Here is a 26,750-nt window from a genome sequence, read left to right on the forward strand (position 1 = left end):
TTGCATTTTTCAGGAACATAACTACAACATTAAGTGAGGAGTTACTGTACTTAATTAAATATGGTCTCAAAACAATCACTGAAATCCAAACACCTTAATTTTTTCCGGGGTCAGAACATTGTAGCTTTGATACAAAAATTAACATGTTATTTCAAATCTGTTTGGTAACACTTGAGAGTACAATGCACAGAGATTGACTGTCACCATTTTTTAAAGGTTTGATGTATTGGCGAGGGTATGGAGAGAAATATACCAAGTAAGAAGGGTGTTTTTCATCTTTGCAGCTTTTATGGGTGATTGACTAGGCTAGATAATTTGTAATACCTACAACATAATTCATTTCAGTTACTGGTTCTGTGACCTATGAGAAAATTCTGGGGTTTTGGGTTTTTTTGTTTTTTGTTTTGTGGCAGTTGCTTTTGGTACAGGAATATGTTGTAGCTTGAAAATTGGAGGGTGTGCATCATAAGTTACCAGGATGTGCTGCAGCTTTTTGCACAAATTATGTCCAGAAAGTGTTTTCAATACAGTGAGCCCCAGGAGGAGTAATTGGCCTCTCTAATGATCAAAACTGAATATTGTATCTGTATGTAATCTGTGTTAAGACAGCAGCAAAGGTCTAACCTTAAAACAACCTCTTCCCCCATCCCCATCCCAATTCAGGATGACATCAATAATTTTTCTCCCATAGAAAAATGGCCAGTGTGAATCATAAGCTTCCCCTTTTTTCTGCTGCTTTGGGGTTTTTATTCTTTTGCAGAAGCTATTCATTTTAAATGGACTTCTCACACAGACCCGCGCAGCCTCACTCATCTATATCTTGGCCTATTTGTTCATATTTTTTGCTTCAACAGCTTTGTTGTGAGAACTTTCCTTTTGTTCAAAATGTGTATCTTGGGTACTGTCAGGGGAGAACTTCTGGAAAGATTTCCCTTGGCATTATCAGAACAAGATTTTCCTATTTTAACAATTTTTTTTATCCATTTATCCACATATTTCTCTTACTTCTAGCATCTATGAAAATCCTCTGTTTTTTGAAAAATGAGTTTCATAAATTGCATAAAATGGATAAACTAATTTGGAAGTACTCCTCACTTGTTTAATCATTTATCTGGCTTCTATTACTGCTTTTGGCAGTAATAACTTCTGCTGCCAGCAATTGTTTGCTTATTATAAAAAAAATTGCTAAGTAAATGTTTCATATTCAAAAAGTTCTCCCCAAATATAACTGGATGATGATTTCTCTTATCAGTCATAATTATCTATAAGCATTTCTGGAGCACTTTTATCATACCCTGTAATGTATGTTGTGCGACACACAAATATCTAGTATTGTTTTGGATCAGAGTATGTATTATCAAGGGATACGCTAAACCATCAGATTATTGTAAGCATGTGCAATTTTAAGCACCTGATTAATCCTGGTACGTCTACTCTGGAATAAAAGATCCGTGACACAACTGTAGCTGGCGTGGGTCAGCTGACTCGGGATTGGGTTGTAGGGCTAAATTGCAGTGTAGACATTTGGGTTTGGGCTGGAGCCTGGGCTCAGGAGCCATCCCGCCTTTTTCCAACCCTGCGTAGACATACCTGAAGAAGTCAATGAGACTCTCAAGTGCTTAGTTACTCATATGCATAAGTGTCTTGCTGAAACAGGGCTTGAATGTATATAATGTGAAAACTGATAAATATTAATTATCAGTTACATGGATTTCAATTTAAGTTTTTCATAATTGAAAAGTGACTTTTTTTTCTAACTACAACATTTTCTAACTCTTCATTGTTAGAGGTCTGTGAGCCGCAAATTTCTGCTCTGAACTTTTATGAAGTATGGGGTATGGAAGGCCCAAGATGGAGTTCCAGATCTAACTCCTATCTCTAGTTGTTGCTGAACACTGATATTGTGGTTTTGCCTAAAGGCTACAGTTAGGTTGGGTCCCATTGAGCTGAGTCCCAACACATAATGAATGACAGTCCCTGTCCCAAAGAGCATACAGTCAAAAAGACAAACATAACAGGTTGAAAACTGTAAATATACATCTAGATTTGTAAATATAAAATTGTCATCTCTTTAGCATTAACCTTAAAAAAATTGTGTTTGACCCCTGATTGTAATAAAATATTTTCTTACTATTGTACCATGCAAACGAGTGGGCATGGGAAGGGTTGGTGAGCCAGGGTAACAAACATAGTAAAATCTGCAAGTTCTTAGTTGCTTGGTCAGTAGTTGTGAACACAGCTTTCTGCCTGCTTAGCCATTATGTTGCACTTTACTGAATATATTTTAAATTTGGTTCAGACTCTCAAAAGAGTTTAGCATGTTGGATACTGTGGATTGTTTTTTCCTGCATAGTTGTTGATTTATTATAAGATAGTCTGTGTGAGCATCCATACAGGAAATGAGCACCAATTTAGAACACACTTACTTTAAATGTGATCTTACAACTAAGCTTTTCCTTTGTTTATTTAAAAAACAAAAAATCTCCTCCATTGGAATAAACTCCAGCGTGGTGTACAAAGAATTTAGTGGTACATTGTAAACTATTTCAAAAGAAGATATAAAGGAAGATTCAGGAATGCACTATAAACCATTGCAAATAAAGGACTTTATCCTTGTGTTTGAGTGGCAGTCCCTCTCCCCCATTGACTTCATGGGAAATTTCTATTTTAAAATGGGTCAAATTTAAAAACTGGCATGATATGGCCAAAAATATACATCTAGATTTGTAAATATAAAATTGTCATCTCTTTAGCATTAACCTTAAAAAAATTGTGTTTGACCCCTGATTGTAATAAAATATTTTCTTACTATTGTACCAACACTATGCAAATAAGAATATTACAGAGCTACGCCAGGGCATCCTTTTAAATTTCAGGTTGTTCATTTCCTTGCACATTTTCCTTATGTGGAGTTGTGCTTTCTGTGTAGTATAGCATGTAGCTCATGTTACCACTGTCACCGAAGATGAGCATTGTGGGTTTTTCTGCAGTATTAGCTTTTGGAAGACTGCTATGATGGGTTTATTACTTTCTTCCTTCTTGACAGATCTATATTTGTCTAATTGTATTTCTCATGGGCTAAATTTGCTCTCCCCAAAGTGCTGGTAATTGGAAAAACTAATGACATTTTAAAAAAGAGTAGCTTAACGTATTAAATGATCACTGAAGATTTCTTTGGCTATTTGTTTTTAGAGTCAACAGGTCAACTGTATTCTTTAATACTAAAACCGCAGCGATGAAAATCTTCTATTGATGTTTCTTAAGTTCAAAAAGGAGAAAAGGAATCCTACATGTCTCAGCGTTGGCAAAAATTAAGTTCAAATTTCAGTAACAGACACAGATTTATGCCTACCCAACCTCTCATCAGTTCTGGCCTTGGGAGCTAAGTTTCTATCAGGCCATAATAGACTCATAGAATATCAGGGTTGGGTGGGACCTCAGGAGGTCATCTAGTCCAACCCCCTGCTCAAAGCAGGACCAATCCTCAGATTTGTTGCTAAATCCTTGTCAATGCTCCTCAACTCAGTCCAGATGTTGAAAAATTGTTCCTGCTTTAATGTTTACCAAGTGAACAACCCTCAGCATCAGTGCAGTCAACACAATAATGGGACTACACAGGTTTCACTGAGAGCATAATTTGGCAAATAGAACTTTTACTATTAGAGAGTGAACCCAGCTTGACTATCAGATCCAAGGCTGAATTTCAGGGCTGTCCATTAAACTAGCAATTTGAGCATTTTCTATAAGGAATCACTGAGGCCTAAACAGTAGGTCCCCCACAAACCATGTTATTACTTCTAGGAATAAAATTTCACTTTTGTTGAAGATTTAAAGCAGTTTTGCAGTTTAAGTACAACTTCTAGTTCTGAAAATGCTTCAGGTTTCCAGTAGTGTAGCAATTAATATAGCCAGCTCTTTCAGAAATGCACAAATGATTGAAATGGACTTTAAAAATGGAAAATAAACTGGAATTTTACAAATTTTACCGATGTCCTCTTGAGCTGATTCATTCTCTCTTGGTAAGGGGTAACTTACAAGCCTTACTTTGAACAAGAATTCCTAGAACCACTCATTGGGATTAACAGGACAAACCATTTTACTCAGTAAACATCTTAAAGTATATTGAATATTAGACTTCAAATATAAGAACTTTCCAATTTACAAGATCCTTGTGACTTGTCACTTAAGTCAGGGTCCTTCTAACCCAGAATCTCTATCATCTTTCCCAAACAGCATTCCCATTAGTACAGTCTCCTCAAAGATATCTATCTAAATTGCCCTGACCATCTCTCACTATCCCCAGGAATTGTTAAAGATTACTCATTAGCTCCAGTCTAGTCCATCTCTGTTTCCTGGGCAACTCTGGCCTGGTCCCACTCTTCCCTAGACAGTTGTAGTTCATGACTCAACTCATTATTGCTGTGGCTACCTTGGTAGCATTTTAGGCAAATCAAGCCAACATCAGTCCGCTGACCTCGGGTTTCCCACTAGATGTTACTATGTTGGATAGACTCCTGGGCACAGTACAATACATTCACTCATTTGAAAATGTGTTAAACCATGAATAATCTTTTAGGAAAGATGTGGAGCACTGCACAATTACAAATATAGGAAAATCTGTAGTAAAGTTCCAGGGTGCATGGATATATATCAAGCTTTTCCAGTCCTCTTGTAGTCTGCGAGGAAGCCTGTGCACCCCATTTACAGAGAGCTTCTCAGTTTGGATATCCATGGAAATGTATATATTTGTCTACAGTATTACATGGATTTTTGCTGATGGCAGGTTACTGCTGCTTAGAGATTTTTTTTTAATTTATTATGTTTTCTGTGACAGATCATTTTGATTTTTGCAGGATAACATACCATACATTGTATTTAGGCATGGTTGTGACTCCTCCCATATTTCTCCAAACCATACCCTCTTTCAGCAAATACTTTGAGTGAGTGTAGTGTAGGCATGTCAGCAGTATATCAAATAGAATTTGGAGGCAAACTTTATAGTGAGTTGATATGTTTTTCAGCACGAAAGCAGCGATGGAAACATATTGCACTTAATTAAAAGAAATTTGATGCATGAATCAGAAAATAATTTGGCTCAGTCCCCTGTAGCTAACTGTATTGGGTCTGTAGAATTAACCAGAGTCAAAGTAGGAAAAGCTTATTTTCGTCAGTAAAGCAACCAGATTGAGCTCCAAATATGTTGAGGAATATATATCATACTGAGTAAAAAGGTGTTAATTTTAGTCGCCTTCATAAACAAAACCACACTTAAGCTTATAGCTTTTCTTTCTTTGCATGTTTTTTACAATTTTTTGTTTTCCATTACATTCCAAAGTATTCAGACTGTTTTATTTTACAATAATTGTCCTGCACCGATGTCATGTTCATAACTATTATGATCTAAGTAGTTTAATATATTTATCAATATGCAGCACTTGTAGAACATCATACATCTTCAAAGTGCTTTATGTATATTAAGTAATCACAGCACCTAGATAAGGAAACTTGTAACTGGAGAAACTGCTACAGAGATATTAAATGACTGCAGAGTCACACAGCAGTAAGTGGCAAACAGAACTAGAACCTCAGAGTCTTAGATCCCTAGTCCTGTTCAAACTCCTTTAGACTATGCTTTGTCTGAATTACGCTTCAGCTTTGCTCCTAATAGATGTACACTAAAAAGAATTGTCACCGTCCTAACTGAATGCCACAAACTTTTGTATGATATTCTCTTCTTTAAAGTTTGCCCTTTGCCCTTCTACTGTAGTTGGCATAGGAGAAGACCTTTGGGAGATAACCCCTTGCCAAAGTGGGTTATAAAATTTACGTGGAGTTAGCCTCCTTTCTCCAAAAAAGAGAAAAGGTGTGTTTAATGCAGGCTCTTTCTTATAGACTGTGGAATTTTGTTTCCTTCTCTAGCACTGATTGAAATTATATGAAACTTGCTCTTTTTAAAATGTATGTTTATCAAATAAATTCATTCAAACGCCAAGCAGATTTATTTATTTAACTTTTATTTTCTAGTTGGGGAATGGCGGTCAACGTGTATTCTACCTCTATAACCCAAGAGACTATGAGCAGACATGACATCATTGCATGGGTTAATGACATAGTAGCTTTAAACTACACAAAAGTCGAACAACTTTGTTCAGGTAAGATATTATTTTAAAATACTTAATATTCATAAAAAAAGTGTTGAATCTAAAAATCTGATTTGATGAAAATGTATACCGCTAATACTGTCTTTGTCAGAGAATAGCTCTTTTGAGGGAAGACAGTCTGAAGAATATATCCAACCATGTGTTTTGTGTAGCTGAGTTAAAAATAAGTTATGGAAGGATAAAGTTGTTTGAGGAAGCAAAATGAATGCAGAACACGAAGAGTCTAGATAAAGCTGCAGATAAATCATATTTATTACTAGATTTTGAGCAGGAAAGGAATGCAATAGAGAATTTCTGTATTAAAAGTATAGTACAGTTACTGAAGAAAGTAGCTTTAAAACATAGGTACAAAACTGGGAATTATATTATCTGAAAAGTGACAACCTTACTGAAAGCAACATTATACACTAATGGAATGGTGGGTACCCAGATGAATAAAATACTCCAAGAGTTATTCACTAGTGGTAAGTGTCCTGAAATCCTTGTTGGAGGGCACACACAAAAATCACAGATAAGTGGTGATGTGAAATGAAGTGGGACATAGTGGGTTTGAAGAAATCATCATTTAACTGCTGCAAGATGTTCCTAGAGTGTGCCTAAACATCTGCTTATTTCCTCTGCATATATGACAGGCCCTTGCTGTAGGCAATGCAGTCAGTGAGATCTAGGAATAGAGAAGATGTTTTGAGGAACTCCATGATTTAATAAAAGTGGAGGTTGCAAGCTGTCTGTAAAACAGCAGGTTCTGTAACTAGGTGGCAGCTAGGAAAGTGGAAGTTATGGGCAGTGAGCGGTGTCAGATTGCATCATGGCTTCTGTTTGTAGTTTTTCAAAATGAAAAGTGTTTCTGTGAAGGAGATCTAATAAGATCATTGCTCCAAACTCTTTACCTGGCATGCTGTGACTTCATATCTGCTAAGACAGTGCTTTGAGGGTGCAGGACAACTGAATCCATGTAACCACTTCATCAAAAATTAGATCCATTGACCAAGATGAAATTTTATTGTAAGAATGATGATCCATCTTAGATATTTGATTTTTACTTACCACTACTTCTGTAGATGTCCATCTCAGTCAGATTTTCATGAAATATATGGTAAATTGTGTCCTCCAAAATGCTAGCTTACTGGGTACTGGAACAAATTATTGAACAATTATTTTGTAAGTACCTAGAGAATAATAGGATTATAAGTAATAGCCAGTATGGATTTGTCAAGAACCTCTGACAGGGTTACAGGCCCAATGGATGGGGGTAGGGAGGAGAAGGTCTAGGCTTGATATAGCTTGATTTTAGTAAGGCTTTGACAGAGTCCCACGTGACATTGTCATAAGCAAAGTAAGGAAATGTGGTGTAGATAAAATTACTATAAGATGCTGCATAATTGAGTGAAAGACCATACTTAAAAAGTAATTATCAAGGGTTCACTCTCAAACCGGAATGATGTTATCTAATGGGGTCCTGCAGAGGTCTATCTTGGGTCATGAACTAGTCAATATTTTCCTTAATGACTTGGATGATGGAGTGAAGAGTATAGTTATAAAATTTTCCAGTGACACCAAGCTGAGCGGCACTGCAAGCACTTGCTAGGATGGTATTAGTCCAGCAATCAACAAGATAAAATTCAGTGAAGACAAGTGTGAAGAACTACACTTAAGGAAAAAAAATCAACCCCCCAACTACAAAATGGGGAATAACTGGGTAGACAGTAATACCTTTGAAAAGAATCTGGATGTTACATTGGATCACAAATTGAATGAATCAATAGTGTGATGCAGTTGTGAAAAAAGCTAATATAGTTCTGGAGTGTATTGATAGGAGGGTTGTGTGTAAGACATGGGAGGTAACTGTCCCACTCTTTTTGGCAGTGGTGAGACCTTAGCTGGAGTACTATGTCCAGTTCTGGGAACCATGCCTTAAGAAAGATGTGGACAAACTGGAGAGAATCCAGAGGGGGGTGACAAAAATAAAAGGTTAGAAAATATGACCTATGAGGAAAGCCTTAAAAAACTAAGCATGTTTAGTCCTGAGAAAAGATGACTGAGGAGGACCTGATAAGTCTACAAATATGTTAAGGGCTGCTACAAAGAGGATGGTGATCAGTTGCTCTTCATGTATACTGAAGGTAGGACAAGAAGTAGTTGGCTTGATTTGCAGCAAGGGAGATTTAGGGTAGATATTAAGGAAACTTTCTAACTATAAGGATAGTTAAGCTTCGTCATTGAAGGTTTTTAAGAACAGGTTATACAAATGCCTAACAAGGGTGGTCTAGATATACATGGTTCTGCCTCAGGGCAGGGAGGGGGGTGGTAGACAAGATGACCTCTTGAGATTACAGCGCTACATTTCTGTGATTCTAAATTATCTGAATACAAGCTCCACAGAGTAGTCAAAACAATTAAAAACTGATATGAAGGAACAACCTTGCAGAAATCTGTCCACTTTCCATACATAAGCAAATTTCACTACAGGACTTGTGAGAGTTGTGTTGCTACAGTACAGGTCAATGTAACTAATATAGTTGCAAACATAAGATGAGTAGTTAAAAATATCGCACTATAGCATGTTATTTTTGCTGAACCGAGATATTCTTGGGTTGTTGTTTTTTTTTGGGGGGGGGGGGAGTGTCTAGTTGAAGCAAAAACACTACATCTAGCTGGTGTTTTAATTAAGTTTCATACATTTGTCTGAATATTGCTTTTGGCAAATTGTTTCAAAGCATTGGCATCTAAACATATAATTTGACACAATAAGGTACGTGAGGATAGACACCTGTTCCCAAAACTTCCAGCGTTTATCACTGTTTAAGACAGAAAATATAATGGACAGGATGAGCTATTGATTTGTTCCTGTATGACCATTCAAATGCTTCTGAAATGTCTGAAGTTAAGCTTCAGAGCTAATACCCCATCATCTTGAATGTTTGCAGATTTAAATAAAAGCTTTCATCATATAATTCCATAACCAAAAAGGAAAAATAGTTGATAATTTAGAATTGAAGAAAATTTAAATGTGGAGAATGCAGTGAAAGTTAGAGATCTTAAATCCCTAAATCTGGTTTGTCCATAGTTGTCAGGAAAAATGTCATGAATTCATTATCCTGTTTAATTACCCATGCGAAGTTCTCACAGGAACTCTTTCTGTGTCTTCAAGCAAGGATTTTAGGGTGTACCACAGGGGAGGAACTGAAACAAGGCTGCTTTATCAGAGTTCTCATCCCCACCTTTTCTGTACTTAGTATTAAATGAAATCTAGGATTGTATTAACTTTCAGATTCTGTCTTCATATATTTTTTCCATTCTCCATGTTATTTTTATATTCGAACATTGAAAGACCAAATTGCTTTACATTTATTTATCAATTCAATTAGAGATTTTAGCTTTATATTTTTTTCCTCAGGCGTTTTTATTCTACTCCCTAAACGCTCATGTAAGAATCCAATCAAGGATTCAATCTTGCATTTTTTGGTGTGAGAGAGTTCCAAGTTTCTACAGTCCAAAAAGATCTCAGTGTCTGAAATATTGACACCGATTCAGGTTCTCGCAAACAATTTTCATAATGTGGACTACTACAGTCTGATGGACCACTTCCCTTGCCATTTGTGATTGCACAGACCAGTCTCCCTCCCCAGTCCTCCACCTGTGTTATTAAAGAAAACCCCTGTGGCAGCTACAGTGATTGTTTACACTGCAAAGTAATATTAAGGAAGCACTTGTTGTATTTTTTTAGTTGTCTTTTAATGCAGTTTAGCAGATGAAAGCAAGGAGGCAAGCTAGCACCCTGTGACCAGCGAGCTGTCTGTGGACCACCAGCAAGGGCTGCACGGACCACAGTTTGAGAAGGGCTGATCTAATTCATTCATTCTAACATTCTTTTGGCCATCGTTCCTTAATGCATTTGCAACCTTCATGCAGCTTAACGTTAGTTTCCATAAAATATGAGCATTTCTGGAAGACTTCAAAGGGAAGGAGGATGTGGGAAACTTTGTAACACTTGGAAGCATTTCACAGTATTATAGTGAGCTACAGAGCGACTAAGATAACTGGATTTTATCGCCTAATATAAAACTGTAAGGGCATTTTGCTTTCTTTAAAATAAAATAAAAGCATTAAGATTTGTCATGCAGTCTTATGCATTTTCAATTTGTGCTCATTTTTGGCAACAAGAAGCAATCCAAATGCCAGAAAAAGCTGGGGTCAAATTAAAAAAAAAAAATCATCTACTGTTTGAGTGGAAAACACTAAGGCCTCATTTTGTAGAATGATGAACATCCTTGGCTCCCACTGATGCCAGCTGAAATGATGGCACTCAGGTTCTGCATACACTGGAGTAAAGCATATACTTCAGAAACAGTTTTAAACATTTTGAGTATAAAGGAAAAACAATAGAATGACACTGTGCCTTTAGGTAAGTTTTTGAGTTCTAAATAAATATTGCAGTGAAAAGCTTCAGGTGACAATTTTTAATGGAAGGAAGACCAGCTAAGGCCACTGGAGTCTATCTTCATTTTTCATTGCTGTTAAGTAGTTAAGGAGTGGTATTAATAGTGTATGTACTATAGAGAGACCAGCTTGTTTCCCAGTAGCTGGTTCGATTAATAGAGCTTGGATGAGAAGTAGCAAAGGAAGAGGCTGCTTTTACAGTTACACAGTAGTTGTATTCATCTTGAGTCTTGGATGTGTTTTTGTCCTTGCTAAGTAGGTCGAGTGCAGCATAGTGTCCCCTGTGCTTTCAGAATGCCTGCTGTAGTAGTGATGTACCAAAAGGACTGGGTTATGGATGAATTCAGCCCTGGAGAATCTAAATTTAGTCTGCAGCCCTGATAATTTAGTTTTGAGAACATAGACAAGGAACACTCTCCAAATATATAAAAGCCTTGGAATTATCTTAACTTTGGAGAAGGGGGCGGTATTTTGTCATTCTTGTTCTCTAGCCAAAAAGGTTTAATTGGTTTTGCATTTGATTGTTGAGTTGAATATGAAAATGTGTATCTTCAACTACATGTGTCAGTATAGCATGTCAATCTACTGTCATAATGTTCTCCTAAGGATCTAGAACTGTAGACTGTCATTCCTGTATACCAAACCAAAAAGCCAACTTAACAGGCTTTAATGAATTGGTATCCTTAGACGCAGCAGCCTTATTTCTAAGTTACGTTAGTTCAGACAGAAGGCAAACTCCATTGTCATACTTTTCCCAAGGGTCAAGTTATTTTTGTAATGAGTAAAAATAGGTTTTAAATAAGATTTATAACTAATCTGTCTTGACTCAAATTGTTTTTCCTCCATGGTGTATGCACAGTTGATTGAGTTTTTTGTTATAGGGTCGCTTGTGAATGTACTGCTGTGGTGTTGGAATGTTTGTTCTAAACGAGTCATGCAAGGTTATATGAAAATAGAGAGGACGTGTTATATATGTATGTATATGCGTGTGTATAAAATAGATAATTCTCTTCCTTGTCTTTAATGAATGCCAGTCCACATTGTAAAACAAACACACAGTTTGACACTTGGAATTTTTGTACCATGCCATTTGTCTTCACCCTGGTATTTGCAAAGTCTTGATCAGGAAACTTATTTCAAGTGATGAATAGCTTGATTAATCTGCGTTTTCTTTGCTTGACTGTTTATACAAGTCCCTTCCATTCTGAGGACATTTCAGGTCACATTGCAGATAAAATTGTTGGTACTCAAACTGTTTGCTTTGTCCATGGATGCAGAGTAACATCTGAGTAGGACAAAAATTAGGTCATTACAGCCAGGGTCACTTCTGGAGGTTTTGGATGTGTTGGGAGAATTTCATGCTGTATTCTGTGCTTTGGATCTTTTGTCTCTCCTGACTTGTGGAGTCCAGTGGGGAAGTACTGGATCCTTTGCTGGTGAAGATTGTCTCCATCTCCTTTGAGTAGGGCGGGATGCCAGTTGCTTTAAAGGAAGTACATGTTGGTCCTCTGTTCAAAGAAAGTCTCTTGCCACAGACAATCCATCCAACTATTACCAAGTGTTTTCAGCATAATACTAAGCTTCATATTTCTGATGCAGTCCACAGGGTGCTGCTGAATGTTCTCCTTGTGTCTGGTACCACACTGCTTGAGACAGGCTTTCCCCTGGAGGATATTTTGCCACAATGGAAAATCAGTGGAGGTGCTTAAGCTAAAGATCCTTCAGTGTTAACATAAAGGGAAGTGTCAGCCAGGCTCTTCTGTGGGGAAACCAACTTTAGAATCTACTCCCCTAATACTTCCTTTGGTCTGGTGCACACAAATTTGTTTACCTTCAGAGCATGCTGTAAAGACCATGTTTGAGTAGGGCCCTGCCAAATTCACGGTCATGAAAAACGTGTCACGGACCGTTAAATCTGGTGTGGTCCCTTCCCTCCCCCCCCCCCCCGAGAAATCTGGTCTTTTGTGTGCTTTTAGCCTATACTATACAGATTTCATGGGGGAGACCAGCATTTCTCAAATTGGGGGTCCTGACCCAAAAGAGAGTTGCAGGGGGGTTGCAAGGTTATTTTAGGGGGGGTCACAGTATTGCCACCCTTACTTCTGCACTGCTTTCAGAGCTGGGTGGCCAGAGAGAGGTGGCTGCTGACTGAGGGCCCAGCTCTGCAGACAGCAGCACACAAGTAAGGGTGCCAATACTATACCATGCCATCCTTACTTCTGCACTGCTGCTGGCAGCGGCTTTGCCTTCAGAGCTGGGCTCCTGGCCAGCAGCCACCGCTCTCCAGCCACCCAGCTCTGAAGGCGGAGCCGACGCCAGCAGCAGAGCAGAAGTAAGGGTAGCAATACCGAAACCACCCCTACAATAACCTTGCAACCCCCCCACCCACACACACACAACCCCTTTTTGGGTCAGTACCCCTACAATTACAACACCATGAAATTTCACATTTAAATAGCTGAAATCATCACATTTATGATTTTTAAAATCCTATGACCGTGAAATTGACCAAAATGGACCGAGAATTTGGTAGGGCCCTCCTTACGAGCAAGGCTGAGGGTGGCTGGAGTGAAGTTTACTCGAGGATTCTACAAGTGGGAAGAAGTCTGTTTTGCTGTCTTGTTGTTGTATACAAGAGGGGAATGTGCTTGTTTTGCTTTTAATTGATGGAAAAGGATGCATAAATATTTGGGTACATATTGATTAATGTGTTTATTTTAAGCCAAATAAATAAGATTCCTATGTACACGCTATGAAAGCTTGTGCTGTGGGACCCTTTTAGACCAGTTCTTCCCAAATATTTGGTTGGCAGTGCAGGCAGAACTGAAACATATTTCAGCATTGTTCTCTAATCACACTGCAGCCCTGCAAAATCAAGGCTGTAATGTGACTTGAAAACATGATTAAAACATAGTTTGATCCTGTCTGCGCTGTGAAACTGAACCATGTTTTAAGGCACTACCATGCTGTATTGAGGTCCTGCTACACAGTAGACACTCAGTGTAAGTGACTCCTTAATGTCTTCCATATGATGTTTAGCATTAGAGTGCAGTGGATGTTGACAATCAGTTTTTAAGACCATATGCAGAGCTTCATGAGGAAGCTTGCCAAGCAGCTACTCGTAAACTCTAAACAGACACCAGTTATTTTCTTTCATGGGCATTAATAGTAATTCAGCAAAAACTCACAAGGAATAATATTTTTAAAAGAAAACAACCACCTTGCATATTTCTGTTAAAATTACTTGTGTTTCTTCTCAAACTGTCACTTTTAAAGGTAAATTGACTTTTATCCACATGAAGCTTTTTCATTACTTGTCCTTTATTTATTAATGTTAGCTTAAAATTATCATGGAACGTATTATGTCCAGAGCAAAATGCTTAAAATGAGTTTTTAGACAGAAGATGATTTAGGAAAAACAAATTTAATATAATGAATTCAGAATAAATATTACTGATACTGAAGTACTGAATAAGCACAGCAGGTAGTGTTGCCAGGTGTCCAGTTTTGGACTGGGGTGGGGCTGGCAGGCTCCGTGCAGCTCCCCAGAAGTGGCGACATGTCCCTTGGCTCCTAGGTGGAGGGCCAGCTGAGGGGGGTGGGGCTCCGTGCACTGCCCCCGCCCTGAGTGCTGGCTCTGCAGCTCCCATTGACCAGGAACCGTGGCCATTGGGAGCTGCGGGGGTGGCGCCTGCAGGCAGAGGCAGTGCACATCGTTTAGAGCTGCCTGGTCGCCCCTGCGCATAGGAACCAAGGGACATGTCACTGCTTCTGGTGAACCCCCTGAGGTAAGCGCCACCTGGAGCCCGCCCCTCGCACCCTCTCTCTCGCCCCAACCCCCTGCCCCAGCCCTGAGCCCCCTCTCACATCCAAACTCCCTCCCAGAGCCCGTACCCCCAGCCCTGAGCCCCTTCCTGCACCCAAACCTCCTCCCACATCCTGCACCCCACACCCGTCCCAGCCCTGAGCCCCCTCTCACGTCCAAACTCCCTCCCAGAGTCCGCACCCCCAGCCCCGAGCCCCTTCCTGCACCCAAACTTCCTCCCACAGCCTGCACCCCACACCTCCTCTCACACCCCTGTCCCAGCCCTGAGCCCCCTCCTACATCCAAACTCCTTCCCAGAGCTTGCACCCCCAACCCTGAACCCCCTCCCATCCCTGCCTCAGCCCAGTGAAAATGAATGAGTGAGGGTGAGGGAGAGCAATTGACAGAGGGTGGAGGGATGGAGTGAGTGGGGGTGGGACACGGGCGGGCCTCAGGGCAGGGGGCGGGGCAAGGATGTTTGGTTTTGTGGGATTAGAAAGTTGGCAAGCCTAACAGCAGGATTTTTTTTAACTGATTGCCTGAGGCTAACACACATTATTCAATGAAAGAAGAGTTTGAGGTCTTACAATCCAGAATGCATTATTTCATTCAAGTGTTCAGTGGATACCTGGATTGCATCACACAAACTCTTAGACATACGGAGTTCGATTTTCAGAAGCACCTATGTGATTTAGAAGCACAAGTTTCATTAATTTGCAATAGGACTTGTGCGCCTAAGTCACTTAAGTGCTTTTGATGTGCATTTAATAACTTCTATTACTCCATGGGGACTGCATGCAGTATAATAAATTCCTAAACACCTGGATACATTTAGCATGACTTTTCCATGCTACTAGTGCCAAAGATGTTTTAAAAAGCATCATAAGAGCGGCATGAAGGTGCATGGGAATAGATGGAACATTCCATTAAGCCTCTTCAAAACAAAACTAAACAAAAACCATTTGCTTTTTCTCAAAATTCTTAGTAACTAAATCTTATCTAAAGATGGAAAGTTAATGCCCAACGTGCCGTGTGGCCATTGAAAATAGGAACATAAAAATCATGTTCAGGGAAGCAATTCTAGGAAGTCTAAAAATATGAAACTTAAGCCTCAAGTGCTATGTAGCTCTAAAACAGTCATTGCTGTACTCTGCAGTTTTTTCTGTTCTCACCAAAACTATGATGTCATGCATGCTCATTACAAGGTGCTTCTTTTTGACCCATCAGTGAACAGACAAGGTGTGTCCCTTCCCATCAATGTTAACACCCATAATTTTTATGAATTGAAGTGTTTAATGACTAATATATACAGAATTAATGCTGGGCTTTCATTTTTAATGTATTACTTTGTGTGTTCAGTGCCCATTTTCTTCTCCCAATAAAGCATGAGGATTATCAATCTTAAATTTTGTATTTACATGGTCAGATTGTCACAACTTCATTGTTAATATAATTTGCAGGAGTTTGCATCTAATTTCATGGGGTTTTTTAATTTAAGGATTAGCTGAAAAATCTTTAAAGAAAAAAACCTCTTAAGTATCCAATTTATTAGTAGAATATGTAGAGATACTTAGGCACAGATTTTTAAAGCCATGTAGGCATTGCTGTGCTCAGTGTTGTAATACCTAACTGATTTAGAAGCCTCAGTCTCTTTTCAGAATGGACTTAGGCACATAGGAGTCTAAATCCTATCAACTGTCAATGGGTTTTAAGGCTCCTGAGTGCCTAAATCCATTAAAAATAGATTTAGGATCTTAAATGAGTTAGGCACAGCAACACCTAAATATCTCTAAAAAATCTGGACCTTAAAGTGCCTAAGTCCCGTTTTCAGACAAAGACACTTAGATGTGGTGACACTAACTTTTAGGTTCCCAAAAAATCATTGGGATTCACAAAGCTTGAGTTAGGTGCCTTGCTCCCTTTACACTAAATGGGGAGGGAAGGGTGTCTCAGGGTATGTCTGCACTATGGAGTTATACCGATTTTACAGAAACCGGTTTTTTAAAACAGATTGTATAAAGTCGAGTGCACGCGGCCACACTAAACACATTAATTCGGCAGTGTGCGTCCATGTACCGAGGCTGGTGTCGATTTCCGGAGTGTTGCACTGTGGGTAGCTATCCCATAGTTCCCGCAGTCTCCCCCGCCCTTGGAATTCTGGGTTGAGATTCCAGTGCCTGATGGGGCAAAAAAACATTGTTGTGGGTGGTTCTGGGTACAGCCTCACCCCTCCCTCCGTGAAAGCAGCAGACAACCATTTCGCGCCTTTTTTCCTGGTTGAACTGTGCAAACGCCATAGCACAGCAAGCATGGACCTTGCTGAGCTCAAGACAGCAATCATGGACATTGTAAACACCTCGCGCATTGTCGTGCAGTCTATGCTGAACCAGGACCTGCAAAACCAGGCGAGGAGGCGGCTATGGCAGTGCAGCGACGAGAGTGATGAGGACATGGGCACAGAATTCTCTCAAACCGCGGGCTCCGGCGCTTTGGAGATCCTGCTGGTAATGGGGCAGGTTCTAGCCATTGAATGCCAATTCTGGGCCCGGGAAACAAGCACAGACTGGTGGGACCGCATAGTTTTGCAGGTTTGGGACGATTCCCAGTGGCTGCGAAACTTTCGCATGCGTAAGGGCACTTTCTTGGAACTTTGTGACTTGCTTTCCCCTGCCCTGAAACGCCAGAATACCAAGATGAGAGCAGTCCTCACAGTTGAGAAGTGAGTGGCAATAACCCTCTGGAAGCTTGCAATGCCAGACAGCTACCGGTCAGTCAGGAATCAATTTGGAGTGGGAAAATCTACTGTGGGGGCTGCTGTGATGCAAGTAGCCAAGCAATCATTAAGCTGCTGCTACGAAAGGTAGTGACTCTGGGAAATGTGCAGGTCATAGTGGATGGCTTTGCTGCAATGGGATTCCCTAACTGTGGTGGGGCGATAGATGGAACCCATATCCCTATCTTGGCACCGGAGCACCAGGGCACCCGGTACGTAAACCGCAAGGGGTACTTTTCCATGGTGCTGCAAGCACTGGTGGGTCACAAGGGACGTTTCACCAACATCCACGTGGGATGGCCAGGAAGGGTTCATGACGCTCGCGTCTTCAGAAGCACTACTCTGTTTAAACCGCTGCAGCAAGGGAATTACTTCCCAGACCAGAAAATAACAGTTGGGGATGTTGAAATGCCTGTAGTTATCCTGAGGGACCCAGCCTACCCCTTGGTGCCATGGCTCATGAAGCCATACACAGGCAGCCTGGACAGTAGTCAGGACTTGTTCAACTACAGGCTGAGCAAGTGCAGAATGGTGGTAGAATGTGCATTTGGCCGTTTAAAGGCGCGCTGGCGCACATTACTGACTCGCTCAGGCCTCAGCCACACCAATGTCCCCTTTGTTATTGCTGCTTGCTGTGTGCTCCACAATCTCTGTGAGAGTAAGGGGGAGACCTTTATGGCGGGGTGGGAGGCTGAGGCAAATCACCTGGCCGCTGATTACGCGCAGCCAGACACCAGGGCGATTAGAAGAGCACACCAGGAAGCGGTGCGCATCAGAGAAGCTTCGAAAATGAGTTTCATCACGGGCCAGGGTATGGTGTGACTGCTGTGGTTTTTTTCCCCTGGATGAACCCTCCCCCCTTGATTGACTCATTCCCTGTAAACAACCCACCCTCCCCCTTCGATTACAGCTTGCTTAAGGAAGTAAAGTCACTATTGTTTAAAAATCATGTATTCTTTATTAATTCATTATAAAAAGAGGGAGAGAACTGAGACGGTAGCCCTGGTGTGGTTTGGGAGGAGGATAGGAGGGAAGGAAAAGGCCACTAAAAAAATTTCAAAGTAATGACAGCCTTTTGGTTGGGCTGTCCCCGGGGGTGGAGTGGGCGGGTGCACAGAGCCTCCCCCAACGCATTCTTACACATCTAGGTGAGGAGAATGTGGAACATGGTGAGGGGTGAGGGTGGTTACACAGGGGCTGCAGCGGCACTCTGTGATCCTGCTGCTGTTTCTGAAGCTCCACCAGACACCAGAGCATGTCAGTTTGATCACGCAGCAGCCCCAGAGTTGCATCCCGCCACCGCTGATCTTCCTGCCGCCACCTCTGATCTTCCTGCCGCCACCTCTCATCTCGAGCGTCCCTCCTGTCCTCACGTTCACTGGCATCTTTCCTGTAATTTGATACCACGTCCTTCCACTCATTCAGATGAGCTCTTTCATTGCGGGTCACTTCCATGATTTCCGAGAACATTTCGTCTCGCGTCTTTTTTTTCCACCGCCTTATCTGAGATAGCCTTCGGGATGGAGTAGGGAGGCTTGAAAAATTTGCAGCTGCATGAGGGAGGGGAAAAAAGGGAGAGAAGTATTTTAAAAGATACATTTTACAGAACAATGCTTATACTCTTTCAGGGTGAACAACACTATTCACCTTACATAGCACGTGATTTCACTACAAGGTCGCATTTCGCATCTTAATATTGAGTGCCTGCGGCTCTGGTGTTAGAGAGCTCACAGACGCAGATCTGGGCAGCAGAGTTCGGCTTGCATGCGGCCATGGTAAGCCATTGTCTTTCAGCTTCTGCAGCCTTCATATATCCAGCGCCTCCTTTACCAAATAGCAAGCAAAGCCCGTTCAGTGCTGCTTCTTTCCTGTTAACATGCAGCAGCAGAAACCCGCCCCACCCCCCCATCCAATTCTCTGGGATGATCGCTTTACCCCTCCTCCCACCACGTGGCTGGTAGCAGGGAAGATCCCTGCTAGCCAAACGCGAAAAAGCTCAGCACCAATCACCTGCCCCCCTTCCCCCTGCTTGGCTACCTGCAAGGAAGGATTTCTTTTAAGCAACAGGCAAACAGCCCAGTAGGAATGGCCATCTCTGTCCCCTTAATTAAATTCCTGAATTTCAACCAGGTTACCATGAACGATATCACTCTCCTGAGGATAACACAGCGAGATAAAGAACGGATGTTGCTTGAATACCAGCAAACACCGGGACCATACGCAGCTAGGCTTTGTCATGCAATGATACCAAATTACTTGCTACATGCATGGTGTGGTCAAGTGTCCTACCATGGAGGACGGAATAAGGCTGCCCTGCCCAGAAACCTTCTGCAAAGGCTTTTGGAGTACCTCCAGGAGAGCTTCATGGAGATGTCCCTGGAGGATTTCCACTCAATCCTCAGACATGTTAACAGACTTTTCCAGTAACTGTACTGGCCGCGAATGCATCCCAAGTCCTCAGGGCAAATTAATCATTAAAAAACGCTTGCTTTTAAACCATGTTTTATATTTACAAAGGTACACTCACCAGAGGTCCCTTCCATGGCTTCATTGTGTGGGATACTGCCTTGGGAGGGCTGGGAGGGTAATTCCGTCAGGGTGAGAAAAAGCTCCTGGCTGTTGGGGAGAACGGAGTGCTGTGTGCTCTCTGCAAGCTCGTCCTCCTCTTCCTCCTCCCTGTCCGCAGAATCCTCAGCCATGGCTGCAATTACCCCCCCACCTCGGAATCCACGGACAGGGGTGGGGTAGTGGTGGCGGACCCCCCGAGAATTGCATGCAGCTCAGCGTAGAAGCGGCATGTTTTCAGCCCTGCCCTGGACCTTCCGTTTGCTTCTTTGGTTTTCTGGTAGGCTTGTCTGAGCTCCTTAACTTTCACACGGCACTGTACTGAGTCCCTGGTGTGGCCTCTCTGCATCATGGCCTTGGAAATTTTTTCAAATGTTTTTTCACTTCGTCTTTTGAAACAGAGTTCTATTAGCACAGAATCCTCTCCCCATACAGCAATCAGATCCAGTACCTCCCGTGTGGTCCATGCTGGAGCTCTTTTTCGATTTTCAGGAGACTGAATTGTTACCTGTGCTGGTGAGCGCTCCACGCTGGCCAAACAGGAAATGAAATTCAAAAGTTCGCGGGGCTTTTCCTGTCTACCTGGCCAGTGCATCTGAGTTCAGATGGCTTTCCAGAGCGATCACAATGGTGCACTGTGGGATACTGCCCGGAGGCCAATACCGTCGAATTGCGGCCACACTAACCCTAATCCGACATGGCAATACCGATTTCAGCGCTACTCCCCTCATCGGGGAGGAGTACAGAAATCGGTTTTAAGAGCCCTTTATATCGATTAAAGGGCTTCGTTGTGTGGACGGGTGCAGGGTTAAATCGGTTTAACTCTGCTAAATTCGGTATAAACGTGTAGTGTAGACCAGGCCTCAATCTGAGAAGTGACACTGTAAACAGACACTGTGGGGGTGCTGTGATGTCCTCAGGATGAAAGTTAAAAGATGTTTTCTCTGCCAATCCTGCACCTTAGAAAGTAAAGCAGGTTTCTTGCATATTGTACATCACCATTAGAGCCCTGCAATTATGCAGATATCAGCTTTATATCTGTGGATATCCACATCTGTGGATGCAGATATCCGCAGACCATATTTGTGGATCAGATGCAGATCGAAATTTTGTATCCGTGCAGGGCTCTAATCATCATTAGTAATAGAGATTCTGCTGGCAAAATCATACCCCGAGTAACATCTGTGGAAGCCTACTTCTTCAGTAGGTTTGCACTGGAGTGACTAATTTTTAACTTGGTGCTAAGGAGTTAATATATGAAAAGAGTTGCAAAACTGTCTTGTTTTCATTAACTGACTTCATCAACTCTTCTTTGCGTCACTACCCAAACTTACCTCTTTTTAAAACTATCCAGCAAGCCCCAAGATCTCCAAACCGTCACCAGCTATCTGACCCAATCATCAAAAATATCTAGGTCCATTAAAAAGAAATTTCTTCAGGTACACAATCTCATTAATAAAACCAATATTATTTGCTTAACTAACAGGTGACACTCAAATTTATACTTATTCCTATATTCCATTATCTTTTTGGGCCTGCTTTGTCTTTGAAATATCCTTTGCCTTTATTATAAACATAATCATTACAACCACATGTCATTTTCAGTTTCAGGACACTGCATGTATTACCAGGCATTTCATGCCCAGTGGTTATTCCACTTCCAAGGATTTTGTGAGAGTCTGTCAGTAGTGTTGTCAGGAGGAGGAATTTCTGGCTGTCATATTAGAACTCTGGGCAGCAGAGTCCCAGTCCCTGTTTAACCCATGTAATCCTCTAAGGCTGGAAACTTGAAAAGGGAGATGCAACAGTATTGGGAGGACAGAACCACTGGGATAGTCAGGTACTGGCAGGGGTTCCATGCATGGAGGTCAGCTAGTATTATAAGAATATTGGGTCATTAGGAGATGGGCAGAACCTGTTAATATGCAACATGAGGTAAAGGGTCTCTCAGTGGGGAGAGGAGTTGACCTGGCTTCTGCTGCAGGGGATGAAAAATGACAGGAAATGTTTGGCTTATATCAAGGACATTTTGTATAAAAATAACTAGGTTGTTTTTTATCAATAAAACTATCGTCTCCAGATGTGCAAACCTAATAAAAAATACTATTGTATAATTGTGCAGGAGTCAGATGACCGGTTTCCACTTCCAACTGGAATTATTTAGAAAAGCAAACAGAGAGCTGCATAAAGTTTTGAACAGTAAAGTTGCAAGGTGCCATTTCATTTAGGAAACTAATGAGCAACTTTGTAAATTCCTTCCTGGAGATGGTTCTTGTTTTCAACCATTTCTCCACTGTTCTTGCTCCTCTAGCAATCGGTCTCTCAATGTTTCCATTGTGAACTCTGGATTTATATTGACTATTTAATAATAATAATAATTAATAATTGCACCAAGGCTCCCATTCAGTGCTTGGATACCATGGTGATAATGCTTCACTCTCTAATGCAGCTAAGCTGTATGTGAATCATATTAAACAGCAGCTCGTGTCCAGTGTTGTTAGTGAAAGTGAGTGATGTATTCATTGTCCCTTTGAAATGCCACAAATCCCAGGACACAAGATTCTGGGCCATATTAAAGATCAAAAGGCTCCAGCCTCCAGGTGTTGAGCAGAAAGAGTGCAGATTGTTTCTCAGGAGAAGAAAAAGGGCAAGAGGGGACCTCGATGCACTGTGTTGAAGACAAAGAAAACTTGAGTTATGAAGAAAATGAATGTATGCAACTTTGAAAACATTACTAAGAATTACCATTTACTACTATTTTAACTGTAGTTCTGATTTTAAAGAAATGTACAATCAGCAGCAAATGTCAGCCTTAACATTGCATATACTGAAACATTTGAATTAAAATTTAATCATTTGACACTTTTACAATCAGCAGTTTCTTCTTCCATGCCTTTATTCTGCCATAGATGCCAGTTCCGTCCCCTACTACAGTTGTAGTCATCCTAGGCTACGTCTTCACTACCCGCCGTATCGGCGGGTAGCGATCGATTTTTCAGGGATCGATATATCGCGTCTCATCTAGACGCGATATATCAATCCCCGAACGCGCTCCTATCGATTCCGGAACTCCACCACCGCGAACAGCGGTGGCGGAGTCAACATGGAGAGCCCCGGACATCGATCCCGCGCCGTGAGGACGGGTAAGTGATCGATATAAGATACTTCGACTTCAGCTACGTTATTCACGTAGCTGAAGTTGCGTATCTTATATCGATTTTCCCCCTTAGTGTAGACCAGCCCCCAGTTAGCCTTGTGGGTGTAGTCTTGTCATTTACATTTGAGGCATGCTGTGTAGTAATCTCTATGCAGGAAACCAAGAAAAAGCCGTCAGTGTAAAGGGCTTGCTGGCAGAGCAACTCAGCACACACTTCCACACCCAAGTTATGAAGACTTAGTGATGTTCAGCTTTTAGATCTTAATCACAATGGAATCTTCTCTCTTGGAGGGAAGGAAAATATTATTCACAAGCCTCCCATGGGCCAGAAGCAGTAATACTTTGGCATGTTAGCCTGATTCAGGACTATAGAAACCATCAATTGTAACTTCACTGTATGGGGAACTAGTTATTTTCTTCTAAATATAAATACTTAAAACAAATCAACTTCAAGTGTCTTTCTGCCAGCTGTATACAACAACAGAAGTAGGCAATACTGCTGTGTATAAAAAGTTAGTTGCTATGCCACTTAATTTTAAAATGGGTATAGAATTTCTACATACTAATTGGGTCAAAAGTAGTGACCGTTCGTGTGTAATCAGCACAACCACGCTTGCACATACTTTCTGTGATCTAGCCTCAGAATATTAAAGAAGTCAATGACCAGATCAATATGCCAGAAAAACAAATATAAGATTTACATAGAAATTCAGAATTGATTTTAATAATTGTTAAAAACCCTTTCTTATTCTGTTCCAGCATTGGTGCATCTACAAAATTCAGTAACCTCTCTATTGCTATACTGCTGATTATAATTTCATAAAAAAAAAAAAAGTGGAGTCCCTGGTAATATTTTCAAAAAATAAAATGTGGAGGGAAATATAGTAGGGGGTAGTTGGAGGCAGATTAACCATGAGAGATGATAGTTCTGATGTGGTTGTGGCTGGACAGAGACAGACTAACCATGAGAGACAGTTCTAGTGTGGTTGTTGCTGTACTGTTTCCAACATCCACTTTTTTGCTTTGTAAACTAGAGCAGAGAAGGTAAAGTTTTAAAATAAAGTAAATGACAAGTGGTAAAACTGCTACAGAAACCTTGTTCGTGTAAATTATATAATAGCTATAATAGGTTTTTTTAATACAGTTTCATTATTAGAATTTTCAGTTGCATTAAAGGGACACAGTTAACTTAAACTAGTCAATTAATACTTTACAACTTTTATCTGCCCCTGTGTCCCTTGCCATGTTTTTTGTTTTTTTATTATTTTATTTTATTTTATTTTTAATTTCTCGCCCCTGGCTGTCCCAAAACTCTCCAACATTGTGGGAAAGTGACTAAACTAACTAGGCACAAAAGACCAAATAATAATCTTTGGTACAACACTGAACTGGGAAGCAAAGGAACATAGGATGCATCCTTACTTCCTGTATTATCCGGCAAGATAGCAGCATTCACAGTGCTAGCTATGTGTGAGATTTCTTCTTGACACTTGTCCTGACACATATTTGAGCTCTGACACCACTCTCCTTTCTAGAGTTCCTAAAATATGTCAGCTGGTGATTGTGACTTGATGTGAGTTAGTCTTTGATGTCAAATTTGGCCCATCCTACTCCACTTTTATATTTGTTACTGTAATGAACTTACTGTAGAGGAAGTGTTCTGGCAGCAAACTGTGCTGTTATCAGAGATCACAGTTCAGGTCAGTACTGTAAAGTGGATGTACTCAGTGTTTCTGGCATTCGGGTATTGCACAGAACCAGAACCTCCTATTGGCTGATATGAAATACAAGAAAAACAACTACCAATATAAGAGGGAGACGAGAACACGGGAAGTGTCATCACCAGGGTTTCAAACCTAGTAAGCTACTGCCTAGAGGGATGGAAAAGGAATTTGTTACCAGCAGAAACAATAAAAGATGACTTTGCAAACACATGTATACTTACAAAATGACAGCTATAGATAAAATGGTGAGAACCTCAGCACTGTGAATATCTTTAACACAAGCGGTTGTGCAGTGAGTATTTAGGGACTCTTGACAATTACCTAGGTAATTGCTGAGTATAAGCTTATATGTGGGGAAAAGGTAGGGAGAGAGAGTTTGGCGCAAACTCCCTTTATACCATGAATCAGTTACACAATTGACCCCGTAGATTGAACAAAGCAATCACTTTATATCTGACCTATCAGTCCACATCCTCAAAGGAAATATGCACAACACTTTCAAAGGACGCACCTAAGAGCTTAAATTCATAACTTTGCTAGACACTAAAAAGCATGGTGTTAATAAAGACACTGGATTTAGGTTTTATTTCAACAATCTGTAACCCACTAGACCCCTCCCCTTTTTTTTTTGTCCTATGACTGCAGGGGTTTTAGTGGGCTACTTCACCTTGAATGGTTTCTTAGAATACGTGCTAACTACTTATGGTAAACTGTCTGTTGAATCTAGTATTTGCTCTCAGTACATTTCCCAGACCTGAAGAAGAGCTCTGTGTAGCTCAAAAGCATCTCTCTCTCACCAACAGAAATTGGTCCAGTAAAAAATATTACCTCACCCACCTTGTCTCTCTAATATCCTGGGATTGACATGGCTAAGACAACACTGCATACTAAATAAATCCACATAGTAATAAATAATATGGTATAATCAAGTCAGGCCATTCAATACTGTATCACTCTACTCATCTTCCTTTTTGGCAATAATATTTCACATACTTTCTATTGGTGGGCATTTATTTACTAGTTCCCATGTGATATAATTGTAGTCTCTGTGCAATTAGTTTGCTTTACAAAGCTTTCTGTATGATACATTATCTGAGGTTTTTAACTTGCCACGAGGCTCCTGTTCTACAGGGATTCTTTATTTTACATCCTAAGCATACCAAAGCTATTGCAAGTAGCTAAATAAAAGGTCTCTTTGGAAATTCAAATCCTTCTTATAAACTCCACGCACAAAGTCAGTAAGTGTAAATATACTTCCTAAGAAATGCTGTGCAAAGAAGGTATTAAAAATGGCAGCAGTTTCTAGCACTGTCTTGGCTGTTGTCACAGCCTTGACAATAAGTCACATGAAAGCCTCATTTGTAGCTTATGTAACTTGTTTTCCTGTGACTCTAGCTCAAACTCTTTTATTTTTTCTTTTCTGGAAGACACCTTCTGCCTCCCTTCATATGATGGTTGACTGAGTATAAAGAATAATGGGCCCTCCAGAACATGTTTGAGGCATAGTGATAGAAAAGTGTGGTAGAGTTTTGTTGGTGGCACCAGGCATGGCCCAGTGTTGACAGAAGGATGGAAAATGACAGTGCCAATGAAGGCTCCCTGTATTAGGCCTCTGCTTGTCCGAACCGCGTCCATGTTTAGACTTTAATTAACCCCACAGGCTAAATGGAAAAAATGGAATGTGTGGCAACTAGTTATCAGTACCAGGAGGCAATTATACAGCCTGCTTGCACCTGGCTGAAGGGAGTGAAACAGAATGACCGGTCAAGAAAAGTTACTAACAAGATAATATGTTTTTTGCCAAGTATGATCTAACCTGTTTAGAGTAATTGCTACGTTATAATGTGCTTGATGTATGGGAACTAGAAGGGAGGGAAGAAGAGGGGGGGGGAAGGGGGAGCTGGGCATTGGGGGTAATAGACATGCTTAGCTAAAATCATGTATAAAGACAGAGAGCTGCTTGTATGAGGTGTGCTTGATCTGAGACGTGTGTCTCCGAGCACATGCGCTTTGAGATCTCAAATAAACTTTTTTTTTGCTTCTCCACCCTGGTGTGTCTAATTGGAGCAAGGCACTCCGGGCAACGAACCACTGTTGCTGTCGCCTCAGGCCTTTTGTGCCGGCA

At 40.9% G+C, this 26,750-nt stretch overlaps 1 protein-coding gene across 6 annotated transcripts in view; it reads left to right on the top strand.

Annotated features, from left to right (window-relative positions):
• The window catches only part of MAPRE2 (microtubule associated protein RP/EB family member 2), a 148,941-nt gene that overhangs the window by 82,714 nt on the left and 39,477 nt on the right, over positions 1–26,750 (top strand). For all 6 annotated transcript variants that reach the window (XM_039527376.1, XM_039527377.1, XM_039527373.1 and 3 more), the window contains one exon: positions 6,025–6,152. In XM_039527376.1, the coding sequence (XP_039383310.1) occupies positions 6,032–6,152 (121 nt within the window). In that variant the 5' untranslated portion in view covers positions 6,025–6,031. The remainder of the gene's footprint in view (positions 1–6,024; positions 6,153–26,750) is intronic.

The sequence above is a fragment of the Mauremys reevesii genome, linkage group 2, assembly GCF_016161935.1.
Source record: "Mauremys reevesii isolate NIE-2019 linkage group 2, ASM1616193v1, whole genome shotgun sequence".
In the NCBI taxonomy this organism is placed as follows: Eukaryota; Metazoa; Chordata; order Testudines; family Geoemydidae; genus Mauremys; species Mauremys reevesii.